Source organism: Athene noctua, chromosome 3 (assembly GCF_965140245.1).
Source record: "Athene noctua chromosome 3, bAthNoc1.hap1.1, whole genome shotgun sequence".
Classification (NCBI taxonomy): Eukaryota; Metazoa; Chordata; class Aves; order Strigiformes; family Strigidae; genus Athene; species Athene noctua.
The window spans coordinates 64848235-64872867 of NC_134039.1; the positions used below are offsets into that span (position 1 = coordinate 64848235).

The following is a 24633-nucleotide window of genomic DNA, read 5'->3' on the forward strand; positions in this document are numbered from 1 at the left end:
AAATAGTCTCAACAGGAGAATATTTTGTAAATATTTACTACACTGTCGTTGTTACTCTTCTTCAGGAACCTCTCATATGGAAAACCAGAGATGTTTGAAACGTGCTTTTTGTCATTTGATTAAAGTCACCGCATAAACTCCCTTTGGTGAATCGAGTCATCAATTCTCACTGTTGCCCTTCTCATCAGCCCTTAGCAAAACAAAACTTGATATTTCATATTTGCAGAGCTACCCAAATGACAAACATACCTCACGTAAGCTCTGTAAACACTGCACAGCCAACAAGGAAGCAGGTTAACATCATTTTGCTTTTCTCATTATTGTGACTCTCCTCACGTGGAGCCATCTTCTGACAGAAAAAAGAGCCTTGGACCCAGCAACTTCTCAAGTTGCTGATGCTTAGCTGTCACACAAATATTGCATAATACCTTCTCTGAAGCTTACTGGGATGGTGATTTTCAAAACAAAGATAATTCCATACACAGGTTGGTCTTAACTACCATAAAACTTGCAGAACATATTAAGGCAGCAATTCGAAACACCTTCTAAAAATGGGTAAGTTGTTGTGTCTTTTGTTTCTTCTGCTGTTAAGAAATAATATATTACTTAATATAATATATTAATAATATATTACTAAATTACTAGGACTATACTAATCCTAGCTAACTATATAGAAAAACTTCAAATTCTCCCTTTAAATTCAAGAAATATTTTTTTACAGTAGCTAATCATCCCAGTGGTACAACTACATCAGAAGTGGTTAGAATCCAAACTTCTGTTTTACTAAATACATTTCCATCCCCTTGTATTATTTGAAATACCTGGGCAATATTTATGTACCTATTATTTTGTCTGACACCCTCTTTTGAGGGATGAGTTATTATTTCCCTGCCTAACTTAATAATCAGTCTGACGGATATCAGATAAATAATGATGCTAAAATATTAATTTAAGGAACAGGCAAATACAAAACCCAACATACTTTAAAATATAAATAATTTGGTTCAGGTTATTCTGCTATTTTTCTTTTACTGTCTTCTCAATAAGATAATGCAAGAACTTTCTTCTGTCAAAAGAGAATAAATCATCAACATTTTCTAAATGTTTTGAAATAATGTAATACTCAAATGACTATTATTCAATATCAGCATCATAATCAAACTAGTACTTACATTTAGATGAAGTTGGTTAGTCCACTGTCCAATCACTTTGTATTCTGTACTCTTGTTAGTGATTTGATACTGAAAAATATCATAACGTCCAGGAGCATCTCCATTTTCATTGAAGATAACAGGTGTTCCAGCACTCCCTGAAAAAAAATTAAAAGCAATTAGGTTAAATACCTTTAAAGTAATCTTCCATAAAATATATTTTGGAGGGAAAATACTTATTAGAGATTGAGCAGGTTCTTTGTAATGCAAGGCTAGTATGGTAATAAACCAAAGAAGTTTATTTACTCTTTACTCTAAAATTTATCTATGAGTTAATTAAAACAGTTTAAAAAGACAATTGCTTGCAATCTGGTTGGTTGGTTGGTTGGTTGGGTTTTTTTGTGTGTATAATACAGATCATTAGCAATTTCTGTGATAAAACAGAAATGGAGAAATTCCTTTTTGATTGCAAAAGGGCACAATTTCACAGTGAATACAGTGAAGTAGGCACAAAATAGCAATGTTGTAATGAACTTCATAAATTTCTCTGTTAAGTATGAAAATGAAATTAATATCATCAACTTAGGACCCAACACTCATAAAAGACCTTGAGATACAAGTGTCTAAATCTGGTCACAGTTAATGTGATCAGTTTCTAGTACTGACCACCTGTGTAAAAGTGTTTTATCAAAATAAGTTAAGGATAGCAGCTGTGCTTGTTGGTCTCTCCTCTATACATGACGATGCCTGACAGAAAGGGCTATTGCTGGAGCTGTCAAAAGTTACAAATTGACACTGTTTTTACTTCGATCAACAAAATGTTCAAAGATTGAAAACTACATGTCTACCTTGGCAACCAGGCCAGCCAAATTAGGACACATTTTGATGAATTCCCTCAAGGTGACATCAAGGATCTGCACTCCTTCAGAGACTTTTCAAAAACTACACAAAGAATGTCATTTTCACCTATATCCCAAATTCATATGTATAGGTGAATCATATGTATAGTTGAGGTCCACTGAAGACAAATTCAAGCGTGTTAAAGTTCTATTTCAGTGAATGGAGAATGAAATCTATCTTTACTGTGGAAAAAACCCAAACCACCCCAAAACCCACCCCCAGTGTTTGAATGTTTCTCTGCATGAACAACCAAGAAAAGCAGAATATCCAGTTCATAGTAAATTCCTACAGTAATAAGACTTGTTAATGCAGCACCTAGAGGCACTAAGTCTACTGTGAGTGGTTCCCAGAGAATGCAAAACAAAGCTTGAAATTCTGTGTATCTATCAAGCAGAAGCTAGCCAGTAGAAGTGGGAACAGCAAGCTACATGCCCCGGAATTTTAGCAGAAATACCTCTTCTTGTATGCCTGTCTGTCTCCCATAAAGTATTTTGTTCTCTTCTTTTGTATATCAGCTTTCATACAAAACTGATAGCCAATGAAACAAATAGTGCTTTGAGAGTGACAAGTGGCACATTAAATACTGTGCCAATTTCACAGTTCTGCCAGCAAAACACTGGCTGAAAAAATTAGATGTGAACAACTATGGAAGAGGAGTATCAAAAAATTATGTGTGATAAAGACTTAAGACCCCATAAAGATACAATAGACTCAACACATAATTTTGCAAAGCTCTTTGCGCTTTGCTCCCAATTCATTTGACAGAATGAGGGGCAAGAAAAACACCAGTCTACAATCTTCCAAGCAATGAAATTTTTCTTCAATGTTCAAGTAGCAAGTTGATCCAATAAATTTCTTCCACCCAATAAACACACTCAGCTGTTGTTGATATGTAAGTGTGGAGGTAACCTCCAAATTATTACTCTCAAGTAATGATGGAATTCATCTTTTTTACTTGTCAACATTTGAAGAGCTAATGGAAAGAACAGTTATTTTTTTACCAATAGATACGAAATATCCTTTGTATCCCTTAAGACCAATGGGAACTTCAGATGTTCTTATGCTCAGCAGTAACATGTGAGTTTGTGATCTATTGCTGGTTTTAGAAATATCATGTACAAAGAGACAGACTATAGTACAGGGCAGAATCATCTTTCTCTTTGATGTAGTGGTGTTCTCAACTAGAGCATAATAGGATCTCATGCTGTGCACCTCAGTTGACAGGGACATAGCATCCTGCTGAATTCAGCTGTCACTCCAACTGAGTGGAACGAGATCTTTCTCACATAGCAGAAATTAAAGCAACCTCTCATGAGTTAATAAAATTAAGCTTGTTAAAAGATGGAATACATCACAGAAGATTCAGACCCCCAGAAACTGGGAAGAACACACTATCCCTCTGCTGAATAGCAGATTTTAGAAAGTACAGTAACAGTCACAGTGCCTGCTGGAAGTAAATTTGATTATACTCTAGCAGTGCTGCCATAACCAGTAGATACCGTTCTCAAGCAGTACCAGACCATTATTTTCATCTATGTCTTGTGTCTTAGGACTCATGTATGTCTTTTAGTTCATAGTTGCTTTGTGAAATAAAACATTAAATGAACCAAAACCAAGGAAACATGCATGGCTGGATTGTGCTAAGAAATCATTAGCTATATAACCAGGAAAGCAAAGCTTAAACACATTTGAAGAAAAACTGAGGATTTTACCGAGTTCCCAAAATTATGAATGTAGGTTGGTAGCAGAAGCCTTGAAGGTGTAAGGGCAGAATGAAACTGGAGGCCTCAGCCTATAAACAAATCACCAATGGTTAATTAGAGTTCTTAAAAAAAAAAAAATCTCATCTGAAGAAAAATATACCCTGGTGGATGATCTGGAGGAACAGTTCATCTGAGAATGGAAAGTCCACAGAATTAAAAGGTTTTCTAAGAAAATGTACTTTGTTGGATAGTCCATCAAATTAAAGTGAATACTTCTGTGGAAAAACTGATTAATACTTCATAGAGACCAGATAATTAAACCACATGAAGAAACACTGTAGCTGGCCATAACTAATAGCACAGGTGGAGGCATGTCTAGATTTGGTATATAACACTAACAAATGCCACTGAGTTGTCTTTTTTTGACAACCAGATATGCAGAACTGAGCACTCCTGATATTTGCTACTGTACTGCCACATATGCTCATAATGTATCATTACCATTACAGGGAATTACATATTAGTTCTAGTTTAAGACATTAAGTGTTTAATTGCTCCACTTAATGGTCATTGAGGACTGACTGTTAAATCTAAATGCAACACACCGTGGAGAGAAAGTAATACAGAACACAACACTGACCTGGGGTAGTGAGCCCAGGTTATGTAAATTCCAAATTAGATAAAAAGATTTTGGGAAACCACACTGAATAGTTCTTGGATAGAGTATTTGTCTTAGAGAATGAACTTGGATATCCTCATCTAGGAACCACATTTATTGGGCATCATCGTAGGAAAGATGTTACTTTTGCTTAGGAAAAATATCCCTGTAATGCTATAGTAGAACACCTCAGAGAATACAAAGCAGCCCACATTTCTTTAAATAATGCCACTATTTTAATTTTTTTTTCATCATTTGTCAACATCATTTAACAAGGTAGTTAAAGAGCAGTGAGAGAACTGTGCCTTTGGGCCTTTTCACATTTTATTCTCTGTGTGGTTATGTTGCCATGCATAATTTTAACCCATGATTGACTCAGGTAACTGTATTCAATCTGTCACTATCTTAACTGAATTTTAAATATATTCTGGGTGCCTAAAACAAAAGTATATGGTAGAATTCCAAGAATACCTAATAAGTCTGGCTAACTGTGGATAATCACGTGCTAACCCTTTTTTAATTCTCATTTTTTAATATATAAACATAGTTAGTAGCTTATTTTGAGATCTGTTTCTGAAGTTTCTCTCTTTGCTGAGCAATTCCAGAATACTTTTAGAAAGTTGTGTTGTGGTTGGTTTTTTTTTTTTCTGATTTATAACTGTAGACTTATAAGTGGAAGAAAAATTTCAAATTTCACAATGAGGTATTGTTCAAAAGGTTTACAGACTTGTTTTGAAATTATACTCTTTTGCAATTAAAACAAAATAGGGAAATGCAACTCACTTAATGTCCTCAGTCTGTAAAGGAAACACCAGCAGTTCAGTCTCATTGTTAGTATAGAGTGAAAGCATCCATTTATGTTTACTACTTAACCAAAAAGGAACAAAGAGAAGATACAGTGAGGAACACATGGAGACAGAGCTCCATCCACTACTCTACTCCTTCAAAGACATCAGAGCATGAAGCAATTACATTGTCCTGACAGCTGAGCTGTCACTAGGTCCAATGATGTGGTTCAAAATACAGAGAAAGAAATAGTGGATCATACACCTCAACTGGTGTCCTGAGTTTTTCAAGTCATAAACATAAGCATTTGTCTACTGCTGGACATCCTTTTAACAGCTGCAAGTATGATGTGGTCACCTAAAGGCTTCAGTCTTTGCTGTATTGCATTCCAAGTCCCTTAGATTTTTTGAAACAATGAATGGTGGATAAATAGATCCCACTCCAAAATCAGCCTAAATAAATAATCTTCTATAAACCCTATAGAAGGATGCTTTGTAGAATAGTTCTATTACCATTCATTTGAAGACAATCCATATACATGGTATAAAACAATGTTACATTTTATTAAGCCTAAGGACACATTTACTTATTGTAGATATAAAGCAATAATCTGGTACTGAAAGACATTTTCCCTCCTCTTCCCAGTTTACAGCCGGCAGCATTAAACAACTCTGGATGTTAAACTAGCACATTAGCTAAACATTACAGAAGCAATGTGTCTGTGACCTCAGCTGTTTATAAGCCTTTCAAAGTACATCTTAAACTAGCCAGAAATATTATTTAGAGAAGAAAAAAGTATTTAAAATGCATGAGGCATTTAATTCAGAATCAAGGATGTAATGGATCCTTTTGAATTTTTAAGGCCTTACACTGACGTCAAGGAGGACTCTTTCTGATAAACAACTGTTTTATGACAGGTTCTTTGTGCACTGAACTTGAAAATTCACATACTTCTGAAGAAATTCTTAAACATGTACCTTTATATTCTTAAGATGCTGCTCAGCAACTACCTTATCCTGCATGTTCCTACTTTATCAAATTATATTTCACATCAATCTGAAACATCCCTGTTGCTAGTGCAAACTGTAATCTCAGTTCCCTGTGAGGTTATAAAGTACACTTGCCTGGATACCATCCAGTGAAGCTGTTCTCTTTACATCTCAGGTAGTGGAAAAGTGGAGTGACTGCAACACCACAAGTTCACATGTAGTAGTGGCTAACTGCATATTAAAGTGACTAATTTGTAACAGTTCCTAAATAAGGAATAATGGTGAGCCTTATTTAAAAAAAAAAAAAATACATCTGATAAATTAAAACAACAACCTTGAATTTTTATTATATGAAAACCTTCAATAAAAATTTACTTAGTATGAGGTACTGCTACTTCAATGTCTTGACAAAAGTGTGGAAAAGTGGTTGTGCTGATGAGTTTCACAACTGCCATTTACAGAATATTCCAGCTCCCATGGAGCTGATTTCATTACAAAGCTTGATACCAGATACAAGTCTGTTATTTCACCAGATTTCAGTGGCTTGATATTAATTTCATGTTTTAAACTGAAATGAAAATTACTTAGGCTGCCTTCATCCTTTGAGATGTTCCACATAGGTGGTTAAAAATCCTAATGTAGTCTGCATGGATTCAAGGGTATATTTAGGTGAATGGAAGTCAAACAGTTTATTGAACACTATAATACAGTTAATTGTTGTGTATCAAAAACTTCAGAATGCACCATCTGTTCAAATTTGGCTATACTGGAAGCCTCCCCAGGTTTATAGGATCAACCTTTATTTCATTAATTTATACAATTAGGTCCAAGTGCTAGAGGTGGGGGTTCAGATTTCTTTTTTTAATTAGCATTTCATTTTAATTAGCACTAAAAATGCTACAGAGGTGTACATGAATTAAATTGTTCTCAGTAAAGTAGAAAGAGGAAGAGTAACCATTTGAACTGAAAGTATCCAGAGAATAAGAAGGCATTTGTAAAATGAGACAAGAAATTTGTCACTGATAAGTATTTCAATTAGACAAATGAAATAGGTTGAAATTGAATCAATAGAAAGAGTAAATGCAAGCTGTTAAAACATTTAATACTTGAAAAAAGTACAAGAGAATTATAAACAACTAATCAGAACTAACAAAAGGCAGACAGAGGAGGAATATTATACTGGACTACTCTATCAAACTATGTAAGATTTGTGATAAATGAAGCCATTATCTGCTCAATCCCCATACTGCAGACATTTTCAAACAATGAACAGTGTGGTTACTAAAATAACAAATGATTATTGTCTTACACCTATTCAAAGTCTGAAAAGACTTCTCTTTATGATTACCCTAAATGTCTCAGTTCAAGATTAGGACAATAAAACAGAATTGCATCCAGCTGCTGTAAACACAGGTTCTTATCAATGTTTTAAATATCCTAGAATATGGGAGACATTCGCACAGATATGCAGAATATGCCTATGACAGAGAACCTGTGCCTTTCCAAGGCAGCAGCTGGAGGCCAGATGGATACCCTGGAGTATCTGAAATGGCATTCAATGCACATATTTAGGCAATTTATCTTATTTACCACAGGGCAGATTCTGGTTGTTCATGTATGAATGCACAAAAGAGAACCAAAGAGAAACCAAGAGTGCTACAGGAAATTAATTATTTATAGATTTGGGGCATATGTGATATAAATTATGGTGGTATCCACAACAAGGCTCATAAAGAAAGACTTTGGTATTAAAATAAGCTGATATAAATCAATTACAAGTCAGGCAGTACAACTTTATATTATTGAAGCTGATGGACAAGAACTTTAGTTATGATAATGTAGAGATGGGTATAATTTATTTGGTGTGTTGGTCCTCAGCACAGTGAATGATTAAAAATGTGTACTTCTGTGAAAGGAACAGTTCATTCCACTCCTGAATGAGAACATCAGTCAGGGTGGATAACATGAGCACATTATATTTAAAATAACAAATAACAAGTAGTACTTTTTTCCTTCCAGAATGTATTAGAACTTCTTGCCACAGCAAGCACCGAGACACGATGTCTCATAAACTTACCTTAAAATGAGTAAAATTTGAAGATGAAACTGAGCTGTTGCAGCCAAAAGTAGAGGTATCTAAAACAGCAATTTGCCCCATCACTCATTAGTATCAGTGGTTATTAAAAGCCATGATCTAGATGCAACTCTGGTTCATGTAGTCCTTCAGCTATTAATTGCAAGAAGTTTATACAAATAAAAGTTCTTTGACATTTTCTTTGTTCTCTACATTGTCTCCCCAAGCATCTGCTATTGGCCACTCAGCAAACATACTACACTGGTGAAATTTTAGTTCATATCCTCTAACAAGCAATACTTGCTCCAGGATATAAGAAGACAGAACTCTAGCTCCTCTCTTAACAGCACATTGAGTCCACTAACAGACAATAAGTATACCTGTAACACAACCGCATCATGGATTAAACTTTACATTTTGCCAGATAGAGAATTAAAATTGCTAGACACCCATCCTGCTATGGTGACATAGTATTGTGAAGGCAGTTTTGTATTTTCCAGCCTGCATTGTTCCATTCTCTGCACAGTGAGGCTATGCCTCTACCTTCACCTCTCCTCCCACAGGTGGGACAATGCTATGTGAATGACTTTCTCTACCTACTTCAGGGCTAATTGGGAGAGGTATGAAAAGTAAATGAGCTTCTTCACAGGTAGGTGCTAAAACAAGGCAGGCATTAGCACTGTGGCACTGGCAGAAACATGCATCAGTTCTAGGAAAGAAGTGTGAAGAGGAGGTTCTGATGGGATAGGAACTACTGAGGAACAGAAAACAATCCCCTTTAGACCTTTCCTGACACCTTAGCTTTGTTCCTATCACCTTTGGGAAAGGGACAGCCCTGTCCACATATGGCATCAGAGTAGATAGGGAGAGGATTTGAGGGAAAGAAAGGAGACAGAGAGTGAGAGAAAAAGCTTGCCATTCCCTATATGTAGCCAAAAAGCCCAGTGCTACCAGAATACTTGGAATAATCCAGCCTGGTTTTATTCTGTACTCAGAAAATCCATAGGGACAGTTTTCATCTTAAAATCCACACCATACACTGTGTGCCAGAGAAGACCTTCAGTTCTGCAGCTGAAGAACCTAGTAAGTCAAAAAAAAAAAAAAAAAAAAAAAAAAAAAGCCAACAGGGTCTGGGAATGGATATTGTGTGCAATGGGGACACATAACTCAATCCCTTAAAAATCAACACGACATAAAACTCAACTGCAAGATAACTACTTCTCTAGTAACATACTAAAATATTAGCAAGGTGGTATGACGTTATCTAGTACAAGCTAACAGCTTGTACTGGAAGAGGAAGTTATAAGAGGGTCATTAAGTTTTTTAGGTAACAACTATACAAACATAAATAAATGCATAAAGTTTTGTTTGCATGATATAGGCTACATAGCATCAAACGTTCTTGGGTGGAAAATGTTAATTTTAATGATCATATTTTTTAAAAATGTTGTGTTGGGTATTTTTTCTTTTGAAATTTATTTTGAAGCACGAGTACAAGGAAACACATTTCTTGTAATACTTCTGAGAAGAGTTCATAATTATAATTTTCCACAAGATAAAAAAACAAAATTAGGTAGCTGACACATATTCTGTGAAGTGGGAGTGAATGTGTGAGGAATCTTTACCATAAATATAACTGCAAGTCACTTTTTTCAGTATTGATAAAGTGAATACACTTCAAGTAGATGTGCATTTCTCTACAGAATCACAACCACCTTCAGTCCCCAGCAACACAACCATACAATAGATGTCCAGTTTAAAAGGGTCTTCATATCATTTATTTGTATCATTTATTCATGTCATTCTCATTATTTTATTGGCAAAAAAGTCTTTTCTAAGAAGCTGTAGCTATACAGTGTCACTGGAAGATATCAGGAGAGATAGAGGACATCCAGGAGCGTCCAAGAACTTCTGCATTGGCAGTTTTATGTTACCTAAAACTCTAATTAATTTGTTCCTAGGAAGCACAGACCAATTCCCATCTGACCATAAATCTGGCCATCAGCTCATCCGAGGGTATACAAGAAAGACACACCAAGACATATGTGAGGACTACATGTCATGAGAGCTTGGGTGCACCCTGCCTGCATCTGTCTCGAGCAGCGGCCAGTTTCCAACACTTTATGAGATACTGAGAATCCTCCTTATTCTATCTTTTCCAATTTTCCTGCTTTGTGACATTATTTGGGGAGGATGGTGTGGCGCTTCATTCCCACTTTCCTTTGGTTTTTTTCTGTTTTGTTTTACTAGTCCCAGAAAGACGTACTTATTTCAGTACTATTGATCAGTCACTGAATACACTGTACTTCCACTGGGGCCACTTGCCTTGTTCATCAGGACCTATCTAGGTAGGTCCTACCTAGGACAATGTGCATTATATGAGAAAAAAACAAACTGTTCCCTTCCTAGATTAATGTTCATATATCATTCTACAGCAGTGATATCTACAGATACAAGTATAAATAATCTTTTTCTTTTTCTCTCTTTATTATTTTAATCTTTCAAAGAGCTCTGGCCAAAGTTTCATCTGAAATGTTGGGTTTATAAGGCTCCTCCTTTTTTTGCTTTGATAATTAGCTTATTTCATCTGGCATAAGCAATTCTGCTCAGTTCTACTAAAATGTATGCTTGCAGCTTAATTTCTGCTCTGTATCTCACTTTTGTCACTGAAACTTTTCATGTAAGAGCCTATCAAGCTGACAATTGACAGAGTGTCTTTCAGATGACACCAGACTTTTCTCATCAGCTTGCATTTACTGAATATGGGAAGGCAGAGATGAGTTACACCTCTCCCATTTCAGATTCCAGTCTGAACATTTACTTCAGGCCAGGATGAAAAAATGCCAAGCAGACACATACACACTTCTATGGACTTCAGATGTCAAAAGACATTAAGATAAAATGCTTCGGATAACAAAACAAATTTAGTAAATATCAGTAACTCACAAGTGCCTGTACTGTCTCAGAAAGAAAGATTTCCTCCCTTTCCACTCCAGAACAATACCTCTGATACTGAACCATGGGAGAGAAAGGAGATGTGGAGCTCAGTGAACACCCTGCCCAAATGGAGGTGATGTGAGAGACGAGAAACCAGGCCTGTGAGAAACTAAGACAAACAATCTGGGAAAGCAAAAGTTGAGGCTGATTGAAGAAATGCCTCAAAGACTCGCAAGACAAAACTCTGAGTCCCAGGTTGCATTCTGTGGAGGTCGAAGCTGATAACGCTGCCCCATGAAGCTGGGGGAGAGAGCCCTGTGGAGACAGGACGGCTCTCCTCTGGAGCACCTGGGCAAATTTCAAGGGCCATGTGTCCAGTGAATGAACTTTGCTTCATTATCCACAAAATACATATTAAAGTTAACACCCCTCAATATGCTAACGAGGGCTGTCATGATCATGCTAATTACATCATCCCATGAAACACCTTACCCCTCCCTGTACATGGGATACGTAGCTATGTGGGTCGACCTAGGGGACGGACACAAGGAAAGTGGGTACAAATCGAAGGGGAGAAGAAAGGACTCTCTCTCTCTCTGAGCCCCTCTCTCTCTGCCCCTCTCCCCCTGACCATCTGTAGAAAGCAGTGAAGTGAAGAAGATGAATGCCAGCAAAGAAGACGGCCGCCTCCAGGAACGCTCGCCGGCGGGATCAGCGCAGGAACCCAGACCGGTGATCTGTATTCCCCCATTTCCTCTATCTCCCTCTTTTCCTTTTTCTATTAAGAAATGCAAGCCATATTATATTGCTCGCCACAACTTGCTTTGTACTTAGCCAATTATCATGTGTTCAATTAGTACATTGTAGGTAGTTAATAAATGCTTGAACTTGGAGACTTGTTGTCCGCTCCAATTGGGGATTTGTGAATCTGAGTCACTTGTCCCCCTCGTCGGAGCGGGACGTGACAGGTGGGGGTCATATAAGTAAGTGGATCAAAGAGAGCCACACATTACTACAGGAATCTACACAGAGACTATGATGTTCGGGAACTAGTTAAACTGCAAGGGATGTCTACAGAAAAAGGGAGTCTCTGATGAGCCATCTATACTTCCAGCTGCTGTTGGACAGAAGTTTGGGGAGTTTGTTCAGCTTCTCAAGCAGGTCTTCTGTACTAATGGATTCCTGAGGCCGATGGGAGACAAATAAGTGATTTGCCAGAGACAATAGCTGCCTGGGGAGCAAGGCAGAATCCTGGTGAGGAAAGGTAACTACCAACTTCAGAGTAATTGTTAAAATGGCATCAAAATGGGAAAGGGGATAAATGGTCCTGCTCACAGGCATCATACCCAGTACAGGGAATTCTGTCCCAATTCCAGTAGAGCTTTTAGTTATGAATCTGCTCCTCCATCTCCAGGCTCTTCTCTCGACGTCTTCACCTTATGAGCTCTCTGTTCAGCAACGTAGGGCTTTACATGGAGTTACTCTGTACTAAGGACACTACCTGGGTTTTGACACAGCTTCTGTCACCAGCTTCTCTTTCACCATTATATTTTTAAATATAAAGAGGAAGGTTGGAATCAGGGGAAGGGTAAGAGTCACTCTCTTAGATAATGGTCACAGTTCTCAAATACCAAAATGTGATTCACCATGTTAATACTGACATGTAATGACTTTGGTATTTCCTGTTTAAGCCTACATTCTTTTTCCAGAAATGACATATAATCACAGTTGAAATAATGGATTACAAAGAAAATGAAGGAACTAAACAGTTTCCCATCTAAGGCTTATACAAAGTGTAGTTGATTTACCAAAAAAAAACCCAACACAGAAACCCACAGCCAAATCCATGAACTATAAGGATGTTCTGAAAGCACACAGATAATTTAAGATTTCTCAAACAAGACAAATCTGCATCCTTAACTCTGTCCCACTGGGACTGTCATTATGACACAAGCATTAGTCCATTAACATTTAGTTAACAGACACCTGAAACATAAATGTCATTTTCTTCTCTATCTAACCCAATTCCATCTAATACTTTCCTTCTGTATCAGTCATTCATGAAGCTAGTTCATCTTGCTGAACAAGATCCTATTTGACATTAAGCTATTCCCTGTTGTTTCCGGAATGCAATAAGCTGTGTGATAATTAAAATAATTAAACAGGTTAAAAGTATAGCAGGGGAATTTCCTAATATTGATTTCTATCAGTTGACAGGGATCACAAAAGGCCTTCCTTCCAGTTCTTCAGCTGGGGCTTAAACTCTGATGTTTAGAGAGGACACAGCTCCAAAGAGGAACTGTTAAATATCCATAACTCATCTTGTAGCTCTATTTCTTTTGAACAGTCTACATCAAAACCAAACTAACTCACACAACCATGCACACATATGCACACACAGAGTTTCAGGTTACGCTTCAATTATCACAAAAAATTTGGACAGAGGCATCAAGCAGAGATGTCCCTGTCTGAATCACAGCTTTAGATTTTCCAAAGTATCCAAGGTAATGTTATTTCAGTCTCATGTCCTTGTCATGTCTTATTGTTTGATGTTTCTAGAATGCAAAACAGTCTAATACAATTCACAACAAATACCACGTTATTCATTAAAGTATTACCTTGTGCCGAAAAAAGGGGGCAGACTACAGAGCCGTTACTGAGAAGTCTGATGTGCTGCAGCAAGGAAAAAATGCTTGAAATTCCTGAGTCTTTCAACTCCGCATGGTATTAATTAATGTATTGAAGTCAAAGGATAACAAATAATTCCTGGGGTTTTATTATCTAGTTTCTTTGTAATTACAGCAACCTTTACTGAGTAACTGGTGCCCAGTGAAAATTTACTCTGTTGCTATGGTTATTTCGGGTAATTGCAGAGCTATTAATCTCCAGAGATGTAAACCGATATTAATGCTATAGATATAAAACAGAAGTTTATGGGTCACAGCCTTACTGAAGAACTGACTTAAATTTGGAGGTGAAGTCATTTAATACACCTATAACCCATATACTCACTCCCATGCTTCCCATTTTTGAAAGACCCTAATTTAGAGATCATACTGACCTTCCAGGAGGCCAGTCCATTGAATCTTTCAGTACTAAATTTTCAGAGCTTATATAGCAATGTCTATACTAATTTTATACCTTTATGCTTCTTGTGAAATTGTGTAACTGATTTTTTCTTCACTGACTCCTGCTGAGGATAAAAGATTATTCACCTGTTTACATGGAGCACATTAGAAGCTTTTGATATCCAGAGAAGTAATTTACTTTTACTGAAGACAAATGAGCATTTTTTTTGTTTTAACAGCATAACAAATCTGTATGAAAAGAATAATATTTTGTCTGAAAGCCTAACGTCTCCATTCAAGGAGACTGATGATGAGTATACTACATTAACACATTTTTACAGGTACAGTTCTGTATTAATGTTAGGGAGTAACACAAGCCATATTGCTAAGGCAATAAAGCTTGAGACTGTACATCTCAATCTTGTCTACTGCTATGAGAAATTCACATTCTGAAAATTACAAGTAGAAATACTGACCACTAACATTTTTAGTATTACTGAAATGTTATGACTAATCTTACAAAACTTCTTGGATCACAGATACTAGGTTCATGCAAACATGGGAGAATCTTTTTAGCTTTCTTTAAAAATGTCTAAATCCGCAGGGCCATAGAGAAAAGCTTTCATATGCAGCCAAACTGCTACTCAAAAAACAGATGGTACAAAAGAATTGCTCCAAGAATATTTTTGATCTTAGAATTTAAAGGCTTCTTTGGGGGCCTGACTCAAGATATCTGAGCTCATGGCACTGGAATACTTAGTAATAGTAAGTGATGTAAGAAAAAATGCTAACATTACACATCCTTCAAATATTGGCATTATCTTCCCTACATAACTAAAATATGCAATGACTAAAAGACATATTCATCAAACAATGCTGACTTCTTCCTTCAGTATTTTAAGGAAGACATAAATTCTGTTTAATTAATTATTTAAATCAGGTTTGCAACTGATTTGCACTGTGGAAATACGATTTTTAAAAAATCACAAACCCAAGAGATTTTATACATGTGTTTGCCTTGAAATTTCTAAAATAAATCTTTATAGTTTATCACTTACAATGAGAGTCACATGAAAACATAAATCCAAGTTTTTTTTATTTTGCCACAGTTATCAAGTCTTTTAACATTTAATATGCTGGTTTGGGTTTAAATCATAAGCAAGATACAATTTTTACAGTTGGGCAACCAAAACAGATACCATTCCTCTCTCAACTCATACTCAACAATAGGAATGACACTGTCCTGATTGCCTGCTTATCACAAAGGGTATTTTTTATTTGGTTTAAATGTCAGGCCTATTAGAAGCTCATGGAGTGCAAGGACCTGTTGAATAGCCTAGAGATGCAGTCATACATCTTGAGTTGGCAAAAGGCATACCTGGTAATAGGGCTGAACCCAGGAATACTGGGTTGAAAAAGAGACAAAAAAAAAAGAAAGGCAAAAATAAGACCATCTTGATCCTGGTGCTATTCAGCATGTGTGAAAATAAGCTTTTAGGACTGACTTGGAAAAAATGTTGATTGGGTTATCAGACTCATCTGACTATGCCCAGGTGTCCAAAATTTAAGAGTACGATATTTAAAAATAATTCATAATGGAAACTTTAGTACCTAGATTCAGTGCAGTTACTGAAATTCATACAGCCATGGATTACCTCAGATATTTAATGTAAGCAGAGTCTTTCCAGCTGCTTAAAGCTTGGCAAAGTCTCTAATAATAGCCACGGATTACAGCATTGTGTGCTTACGTGTCATCATGTCCAAGTTTGTTGTTTTAAATATGTCAGTAAATCTAGTGTTTCACTGATAACTGTGCTGCAATATGAAGATTTAACTGTTATCATGTAATATTTCAAAGACCGATAAAAAAACCCTAATTTACCAATTGCAGCTCTACCTGCTTAAAGTAATTCCATCATTCTTGTAGGTGGTTAGGGGAAATATTGTACTATTTTGTTATTGCACTAGGTATGTGCAACAGATATCTGGCAGACATAAACTGGAAAAGGTCTCATATAGAATCTCCTTTTCTTTTGCTATTTTCCTGGAAGAAAGTTGGACTTCTGTACTCAGTAAGGGTAAGAATCAGTATCTGAAGCCTTCAGAGCCGACCAAATCCCCTTACAAAAAATTAGCATTTCATTTTGTCCAAATTTTGGTGTGTTTTAAAAGACAATAAAGCCAAAGTGTGATAATGGGCACCTCTGCTTACCTGAGCAAGAGCAATGGGGCACACCCATGCTAATTACTACATCTTCATGGGCTGTAGTCATAGTTTTGCATCTATGTATCTACAGGAAGTGTTAAGTCCAAAGAGCTGAAGTTTGATGATTTGTTGATTCCATTGTAAACTTCAGCCAACACTATACATGACCAGTATTTGAGGCTTTTAATCACATTGACCAATTTCATGAAAAAATGATTTACCCATTTCCTCCCAAATCCTTACAAGCACAAGATGCTGCTCTTACAGAAACTAACAAAGGGTTACAAAAATTGCTTCAAGGAAGGATACTACCCCAGAGAAAGAACACTGTGTTGTCACCACAACCTGTCAGATTTCAGCTGCTTTCTCTTACAGTAAAAACTTCTTCAGCTCAGTCCACTCAAATATAGATGCTTTCCATGACCGTATCACATACCCTTAGAACAATGGCTTTATTACCCATCAAAATCCCAATAAAATAAGAGAAACACAAAGGTGATTTCTCGTTCAGGAAAATATTACAAAGCCTTTTCAGATTCTTAAACTAATATTACCGCTGCAGTTATGTGAAGCCCTTTCAGATTTGTTCCTTTTAAGGATAAACTTGACTGTATGAAGTATGTAGTTGCAATATGAGTAAGTTAAATAAGTAATGCACATAAAATCTTGTTTTCTTGAAACACATCTGGTCTTTTTGCTATTTCTACAGCCCAATGAAGTCTCACGGCATATTTATAGCTGATTGTCCCAACACTTGTAGGAAGGAAAGACTGCAGGAAGGTATCCCCTAAGCTACTTCACAGAGGACAGCATGCCCATGTAATACAGTGCATGTATCTTAGCAAGCACAACCTCCACCACCAGCACAGCTTTGTTAGTACCATGCTGGGTCAGGTTCAGCAAGGCCCATGGTGCAATACTAGTGTAGTTTTGGTGCTCAAAACAGTCACAGTGAATTAAAACATCCCCTCATCACTGTTTTCCACTGTACTGCCTGTGACAAATCCTTACAGCCTTTTTACTCTTTCCTTTAGCAGCCACCTACACAACTCCCCTGTCCATCCCATGGAACCCGAGAGTGCAAGTCAGGACCTTCACCACTGTGTATCATCTGATCCAGTATGGCTGTATAGCTCATTTCTATGTCTCTCAGTATTTACAGAAATTTCACTCTTTAAAGGGGCTTTATTGACACTTTTATTTGTTGAAGAAGAAAAAGGTCTAGTAAAACAGTTTTAAATAGCTATTGACTGCTGATCTGATTGGAAACTTCTTACAATAACACTCCATGCTATTATAAAAGGTGCTGACTTCTTTTCTCCTCTCACATTCCTGGCTGAAAATATACTCTGAAAGCCCATCATTATCTCTCATTACAGGAATTAACTGAAGAAAAGCAGAGGACAAATGAAATAAAAGTGTGAGTATATACAGAGATTATTTTTTTTCAAAAAGAAAGTCAGATATACAGATATACACTATTTCTCCAACTCCACAAATCAAGTACCTCAACCTATGTGGGAAAGGAAGGCAGATTTGACCCCTAAAATGGATGGCTTTGAAAAGTTGTCTATACAATATTTCTTTTAGAAAAGTATGCCTGGGAGTCCTGACAGGCCTCTCCAGCACAGGAGTTAACCTCAGCAGAGCAACACATGACAACTTGCTGATCATTCATGACTGCTTTTTCACTTGGATGTTAAAAGATGTTACTTAGAGTTGCAACTTAGATATCTAGCCTAGGATTAAACTTTCTAATTAAAATGTTGTTTGGTTTGTTACAGCTGTGCACTATCCTGCTTTGATATTCAACTGGTAGTGTACAGTATGCACAGCATAGCAGAATAGCAGAAGCAGGTCCCTTTGATTCTCATGGCTTACTCGAGGGGGGGTGGGGTGGGGGGCCAGCACTGTTACTATCACAGCATCCTTACCACCCTTGACCCTGAGCCCGATAAAATTTCCTGTTTGGTTACCCGAAAGACTTTAAAGTAGTTGGGCTTCTGCCAGCTCTGTCAAATTCTTACAACACAGCTCCAAGGAAAAGATGTAATCATCCAGTGAGACCTCTGGCTATGGTACCACGATCATAGTTACTCCCAGTAAGTAAACAAAAGCTGGTCACTGTTGCCACTAGGGAAAGGTATTCTGTGCATGCCACACAAATTAACCAGTTAGTCTTTTTGCTCCTGTAACTGATAATGCAAGTATTGCTATTTACCTCCAATTATCTGTCAGTTTGTATTCAAAAAAATTCTAAAGCTTGCAGTGCATTCTCACCTGCATTCTTATACCTGAAAACATTATATGCAGTTCTGCAGGGTTTACAGGTTTTCTTGAAATCAGTGTGAATTATCAAGGTGTACAGGTGCCAGACTGAGAATTTTCACCTCTCTTCTTGCATCAGAGTATGTGCATTCACACGCCAAGGTTCAGCTGGAGTGGTCTCCCCTGATGATTATGCAAGACTGTCCCTCATACCTGTTGGATATTCACATTTGGCCTTCTGTTGCTCTTTTTTCACACTCTTTTCACTCTCTTTCTGTGACATTTTGTATTTTAAGACCATAAAATCCTGTTTGATCACTGCATTCCTTTTATGCTTTGCTTTAATTTCTTGTTGCTTTTTTCTTTAGGATGTCTCTCTATTAGAAGAACAAAATCACATCATGGGGTAGAGTTCACCTTCATAAAGAGCTCCTGAATAAACACATGTATAAATACAGGTAATCATCAAAATCATGAGTTGGTTTCTTGAGAAACTTTCTCCTGAAATTCACTCACCTAAACTGATTTCCACTATCTGATAATCTGATGGACTCATTTACATGAATGAGGAATGGTGTTTCACTGAGCAAAGCAAAGATAATAATTGCTGATAGATCACTCACGACCCTTTCAAAAATCTGTTCAGGAAAGAGTTTATTCACAGCATCATATTTACAACTTGTGTCCAGATATTAAACTATTAAAGCAAAGTTAAAGACAAAATGAAAAACAAAACCCCTCTTCTTGTATTTTGCAAAAAGGCACTTATATTTGCCAAGTCTTTGAGAAGATTTTGTCTACAGATATAATGCAACATATTAAAAAGCTTTCTGATTTTTTATACAGGCTCCCTACAGCTACAATAAGCTCTATAAAAGAAGATCTGAATTTGCTTCAGTGAAGCTATGTGTGTAACCACATCTGAACTTAGGATATGTTACTGCTAAATTCTAATTTTTTTTTTACTACTTGAGTAGTAAATATTTTCAATGATAATTAAATACCTATCAAATGACTCTTCATGCCAGAACTTAAAAATAGAGTTAAACAAGAATATTTTTATTATGAAATCTAACAACCAAAAATCTTTTTCAATGAAAATATTTTTGTGACATTTCACTGAAAATTTTTGTAGGTGTTTTTCAGTAAAAATCTAAAAGGTTTCTGATTTTTTTTTAAGAGTCATATTAAGATAACATCAATTAATATAAAACTGTATACATTTAAAGACAAAGAAATCAAGTTGAGTTAAGTCTAGATACACTGCATTAAGGAAAAAAAAAAAAAAAAAAAAAAGAAAAAAGTTTGCTAACTATTTTATCCTACCACCGAAAGAAATTTCATTGTAAGGCTTTGTTCACAATAAAGCAGAAGTGTTGAAAATCTCAGAAAACAAGCACACAAACCACATTTCAACATATTCTCTAGATTTCTAGACCAAATGACAATGTAAAATGTTGAGCTATCCTTGGAGTAAGCAGAATCATCTTTGGAAGCTTTTTTGAACTACACACATCATCTAAATGCTCAGCTATTTACTTATAACCAATTTTAGCACCATTAGGCATTTTTTGTGAAATTTTATCAGAAAACTAGTATACACCTTTGGTGTCCAAAGGCATGAAACTCCATTTATCTGGCCTCCTAACTGCCCCCAAGGAATGTATTAATGAACTGTTAAAACTGATTGTTATGACTTATTATATTAACCCACTTCGTATTAATGTCACTTGTACCATGTTTCTGCAAAGTATTAAAAAGAAATGAAGCAATTTTTACTCTCCTGGTGTTGTGCAAGATTTTAAAAGTGGCTCAAAAAAATCCTATCTCAGCTTAAGAAAACCATAAACTCATAATTTTATTCTCGATTGAGAAATCTAAGGGTCTGGTTCTTCAAGTCCAAGTGTCTGGTATTTTAATATCTGGTTTATATGCAGTGAAGTGCCAAATGCGTAAAATATATAATCATCAAAATACAAGACATCTTTATCAATTTCGGATATATTTTTTTCAAATACAAACAAGATAAATTTCTGATATTATCAATTAATGTCAACATATTTAATGCTAAATTGCAGAAATAGGCACTTAAAAATCTGTGTAATGCACAAAGACCAATCAAATCCTAATCAGATGATAGACTTCAAGACTCAAAATGATGGTTTGTTAAATTTTACTGCATATTTCCTCTTTGCAAAGGGATTCTGCAGGCATAGCAGTACAAAGACATCCTTCTGGTTATTGAGTACAGTTTCAAAGACACCTTGTGGACTTTGTCTGTGGGTGTAATAAGAGACACACTGACATTCCTCAGACTGTGCTTTCCAGGGCTTACCAAGCTAATAATTTTTTTTCTAGTAATGTCAATAGCTGGGAATGAAGAAATATGCTTGCCTGGAGCTTTAAAAGACAAAGAGCTTTATACCTAGACTAGGACGCACTTCAGGTTCAATGCAAAGAAGAAGAAAGTTAATCCATATAGATATATACATGGAAATGACTGAGACTTATATGCAGTCCATACCATGCTGACTAACATCCCTGTTCATTGATCTGCACATATAAAAGATTGCTCTAGACTGTAGCTGAACCAAATGTGTTAAAAACATTAACACGACTAGACAAACTATCAAAACTTTTACTATGATACAACATATATAGTAGATTTTAGAACAGCTGTAATTTCCCAATTATTAGAATAGTGGGTAAATGAAACTGATATAGCCATTATCTTCCATCAGAATTTTGTCTGAATACAGAAATTCAAATGAAAAATCATTTTCTAATAGGAACTTTTGCTCATTTGGCAGTGTAGACTATCAAAATATCAAAACATGATTGTTGTACACCAACTCCAATCTTCAGACAGTCCCAAGTTTACAGAAACAGGAAAGTCAAATACAACTACTTTTTTACATCTAGCAGTCTGTAACAAATCTGCTAACAGAAGCAGCTTATCTAAGCAAAAAGATTGTACCTTTTGTTACCAGTTTTTGTTCTCTAGGAACAGTCAAATGACTGCAATTTAGAAATGAAAGCCATGATTCTTGGTGAGCACTTTTTGCATGCTTTCAGAGGTAGGCAAAGAAAAAATATTTGCTACAGATTGAATGACAAGATAATATACACTCTCTGTTTATTTGAACTATAAAAGGAAGGACAAGCAAAAGGGTAGAAAATTTCACTCTGAACTTAGGCTAATATTAATTCCTGGGGAGGAAAAAAAAAAAAAAAAAAAAAAAAGGTTTAAAAAACAAATACTTCAAATGATACTGGACATTTCCACATTTTCACAGTTTTTTGTGGTCATTTTGTATTCACATTGACTTTTGTCCCACACAAACTAAATATCTCTATTCTTATATGGAAAATTGCAGACAATAGGGCAGAATGATCTAACATCTTTTTCCATCCTTAATGCCTTCTGTACAAGTATTTGTGTTGTAAATGACAAGTCATGGGGCTAAAGCCAAAAGTCTCTGAGTGAGAGGGAGAAGACAAAAGAATGCTGCAGTAAAGAGTATTGCCAATAAAATTTTTCTGGTAGTCTTTTAAAGTCTTTCATTATTTTATTTTCTCTCTCATCTTAAATTTTAGCCTGACATCCGGATGTTTACACATTTATAGTATCAAAATTCTTACTTCAGTGTAGTTAATTCATGACATTTTTTTAAAATTATTTTTTTTTCCTTCCAGAAACAGGAAAGTTGCTCTTTCATCACCACATAAAAATATATAAAAGTTATAATTTTTCAACAAGAAATTTTAAGTACTAAGTTATTTATAATGGAAAATTTAGAAGAGTTATTCAAACATTCTCTCTCCTGTACCTAAGAGTAGCTAAAACTATTTAATGTTTAGCTAGTATATATCAAAGCAATTCTCCTACATCTTGAACAGATAGAAGATGGAGTTATTCATGAAGGACTCTTGCTCAATATAAGGCAGTTCAGGATGACAAGTGTCATAATTTTATTTTTATTTATAAACCTAAAACTCATGACATTTTTAAAGTAAGGAATTTCTTTAAGTCTCAAGTTTCTCATCTGCATCGACAATGCATATTCATCATGCAAATAATTTTATTAACCTAAAGAACTTGCAGTAATCTTGAAGGCAACAAAACCTAATTTTCTTTCTATCATGACTATATTTTAGACACAGTCAATTATCTTGGCCATAAATATATTCTACATTTAGAACAAAGTGTAATCTGCCATACAAGACTGTTGTTGACATAATTCAAAGCATACATCAGACACTAACTTAACAAAACACTAACATACAAAACAACTAATAAATTCATTATAAGCCTCCCTCCTGTTAGTCCCCCAAAAGAAGTATCCATTGTTTGGGTTTTCTTACTCTCCTTTCTTTTCAGTTCACATGGCAAGAATCATTTCAAAAGAACAAGAAATTTAACTGGTGCTTTCAAATATTATTGAAAATTATTTTTTTTTTTTCCACAGAAAATACCTATAAATCAGGCAGAGGGAAAGTAGCAGGAGAGATACTAACATAAACTTTCCCTCAGTTTTGCTGAACATGTATATCTGTGTATCTCAGCCATATCATAGTGGGGCAGTTTGATTTCATTTTATGTATTGGACAGATGGCCCACAAGTTTTACCATGAAAGCTGCCAAGTTTTTAACATACCTGGATTTATACCCAAGGAAGTCAGATAATCACCTACCTCCCACATTTTTGTCATCCCTCTGGTCATGCTGCAGGTACAGAACCTATGCCATAATAAAGTAACATTAAGGGATTACGCCTGTCATCTCAGGCTGAATATTTTTGAGACTGAAATATAATTTTCAGAAAGGATTTGAGTGACAAAATGTAAGCCCACTGAAAGAAGGGATTGGGTTTCCCTCGTTTATTTCAAACACTAAAGACTCTAAATTACATACTGTGGTGTCTCAAGGCAAAATGCAGGAAGACAGTTCATTGTGCTCACAGGCTTGCTACACAGAAATAACTTCCAAGCTCAGACTTTTATTTGCCTTTGTTTGTCTTAAAAAAGCAAATGGGATTGAAGAACAAAAGAATAAGATGTGAATGCATTTATTTAATACACAGCAAACTTCCTGTGGACTTATGTCAACTGCTGATGAATGGAAACGAGAAATGGATGACTAAATCTTCCTTAATCTGCTCATAACCGAGTTAATCTAGTTAAGTTAATTCACTTTTAATGTACAACAATGGAAGCATATTTTCCTAGCTGGGATGGATCTATTGAGATATCTACCAGGCTTGAGATGTAATATCACAGGATGCACTCCATTCTATTTTAGCTAGAGATATCCTGCTGAAAACATGTTGTCTAAAAACAAAAGCAGTGAAATCCTACCAATTTAAAATACCATTGTCTTCCCACTAGAGCAACTTTCCTTTAAAAGTATAAGCCACTGGGGAACATTCTGTAAGCCTGTGAAACAAAAATTCCTTAAGAAATTGTAACAGAATTTAGAAAGAGCTATCAGCATCCATTTGGCATACTAACGTGTTTCAGGAAACTCAGATATTCTGGAAGTGACCCTGGGAATACCAAGTACCAAAAGAAGGGTGATGTCCTACCTGATAGATACCAGAGTATTTGATCATGTGACTCCTGCCTCAAATTTATAATTATGGATTGAAGTATGTCGCTTAGGTAGAAGCCTGAACTTGGTTAAGGAATTCAAGTGGTGGGAGTGTCCCAATCTAACGTTGGGGGAGGTTTCGATATGATCCCAAGAGCGAGATTAAGACACAGATGGGTTCAAATGCTGTACACACAAAAAGTTTTTTTGTTATTACAAAAGTGAAGAGGGGTAGCAATAGGACAGAATGGGAGGAAAAGACAGAAATAAAGCAAGGATGTGGGATAGGGCTGCAAGAATAGT

The 24633-nt window shown here is 36.0% G+C and overlaps 1 protein-coding gene across 6 annotated transcripts in view; it reads right to left on the reverse strand.

Moving 5' to 3' along the window:
• The window catches only part of GRM8 (glutamate metabotropic receptor 8), a 369942-nt gene that overhangs the window by 79804 nt on the left and 265505 nt on the right, over positions 1 to 24633 (reverse strand). For all 6 annotated transcript variants that reach the window (XM_074903206.1, XM_074903207.1, XM_074903210.1 and 3 more), the window contains exon 8: positions 1173 to 1309. In XM_074903206.1, coding sequence (XP_074759307.1) covers positions 1173 to 1309 — 137 coding nt within the window. The remainder of the gene's footprint in view (positions 1 to 1172; positions 1310 to 24633) is intronic.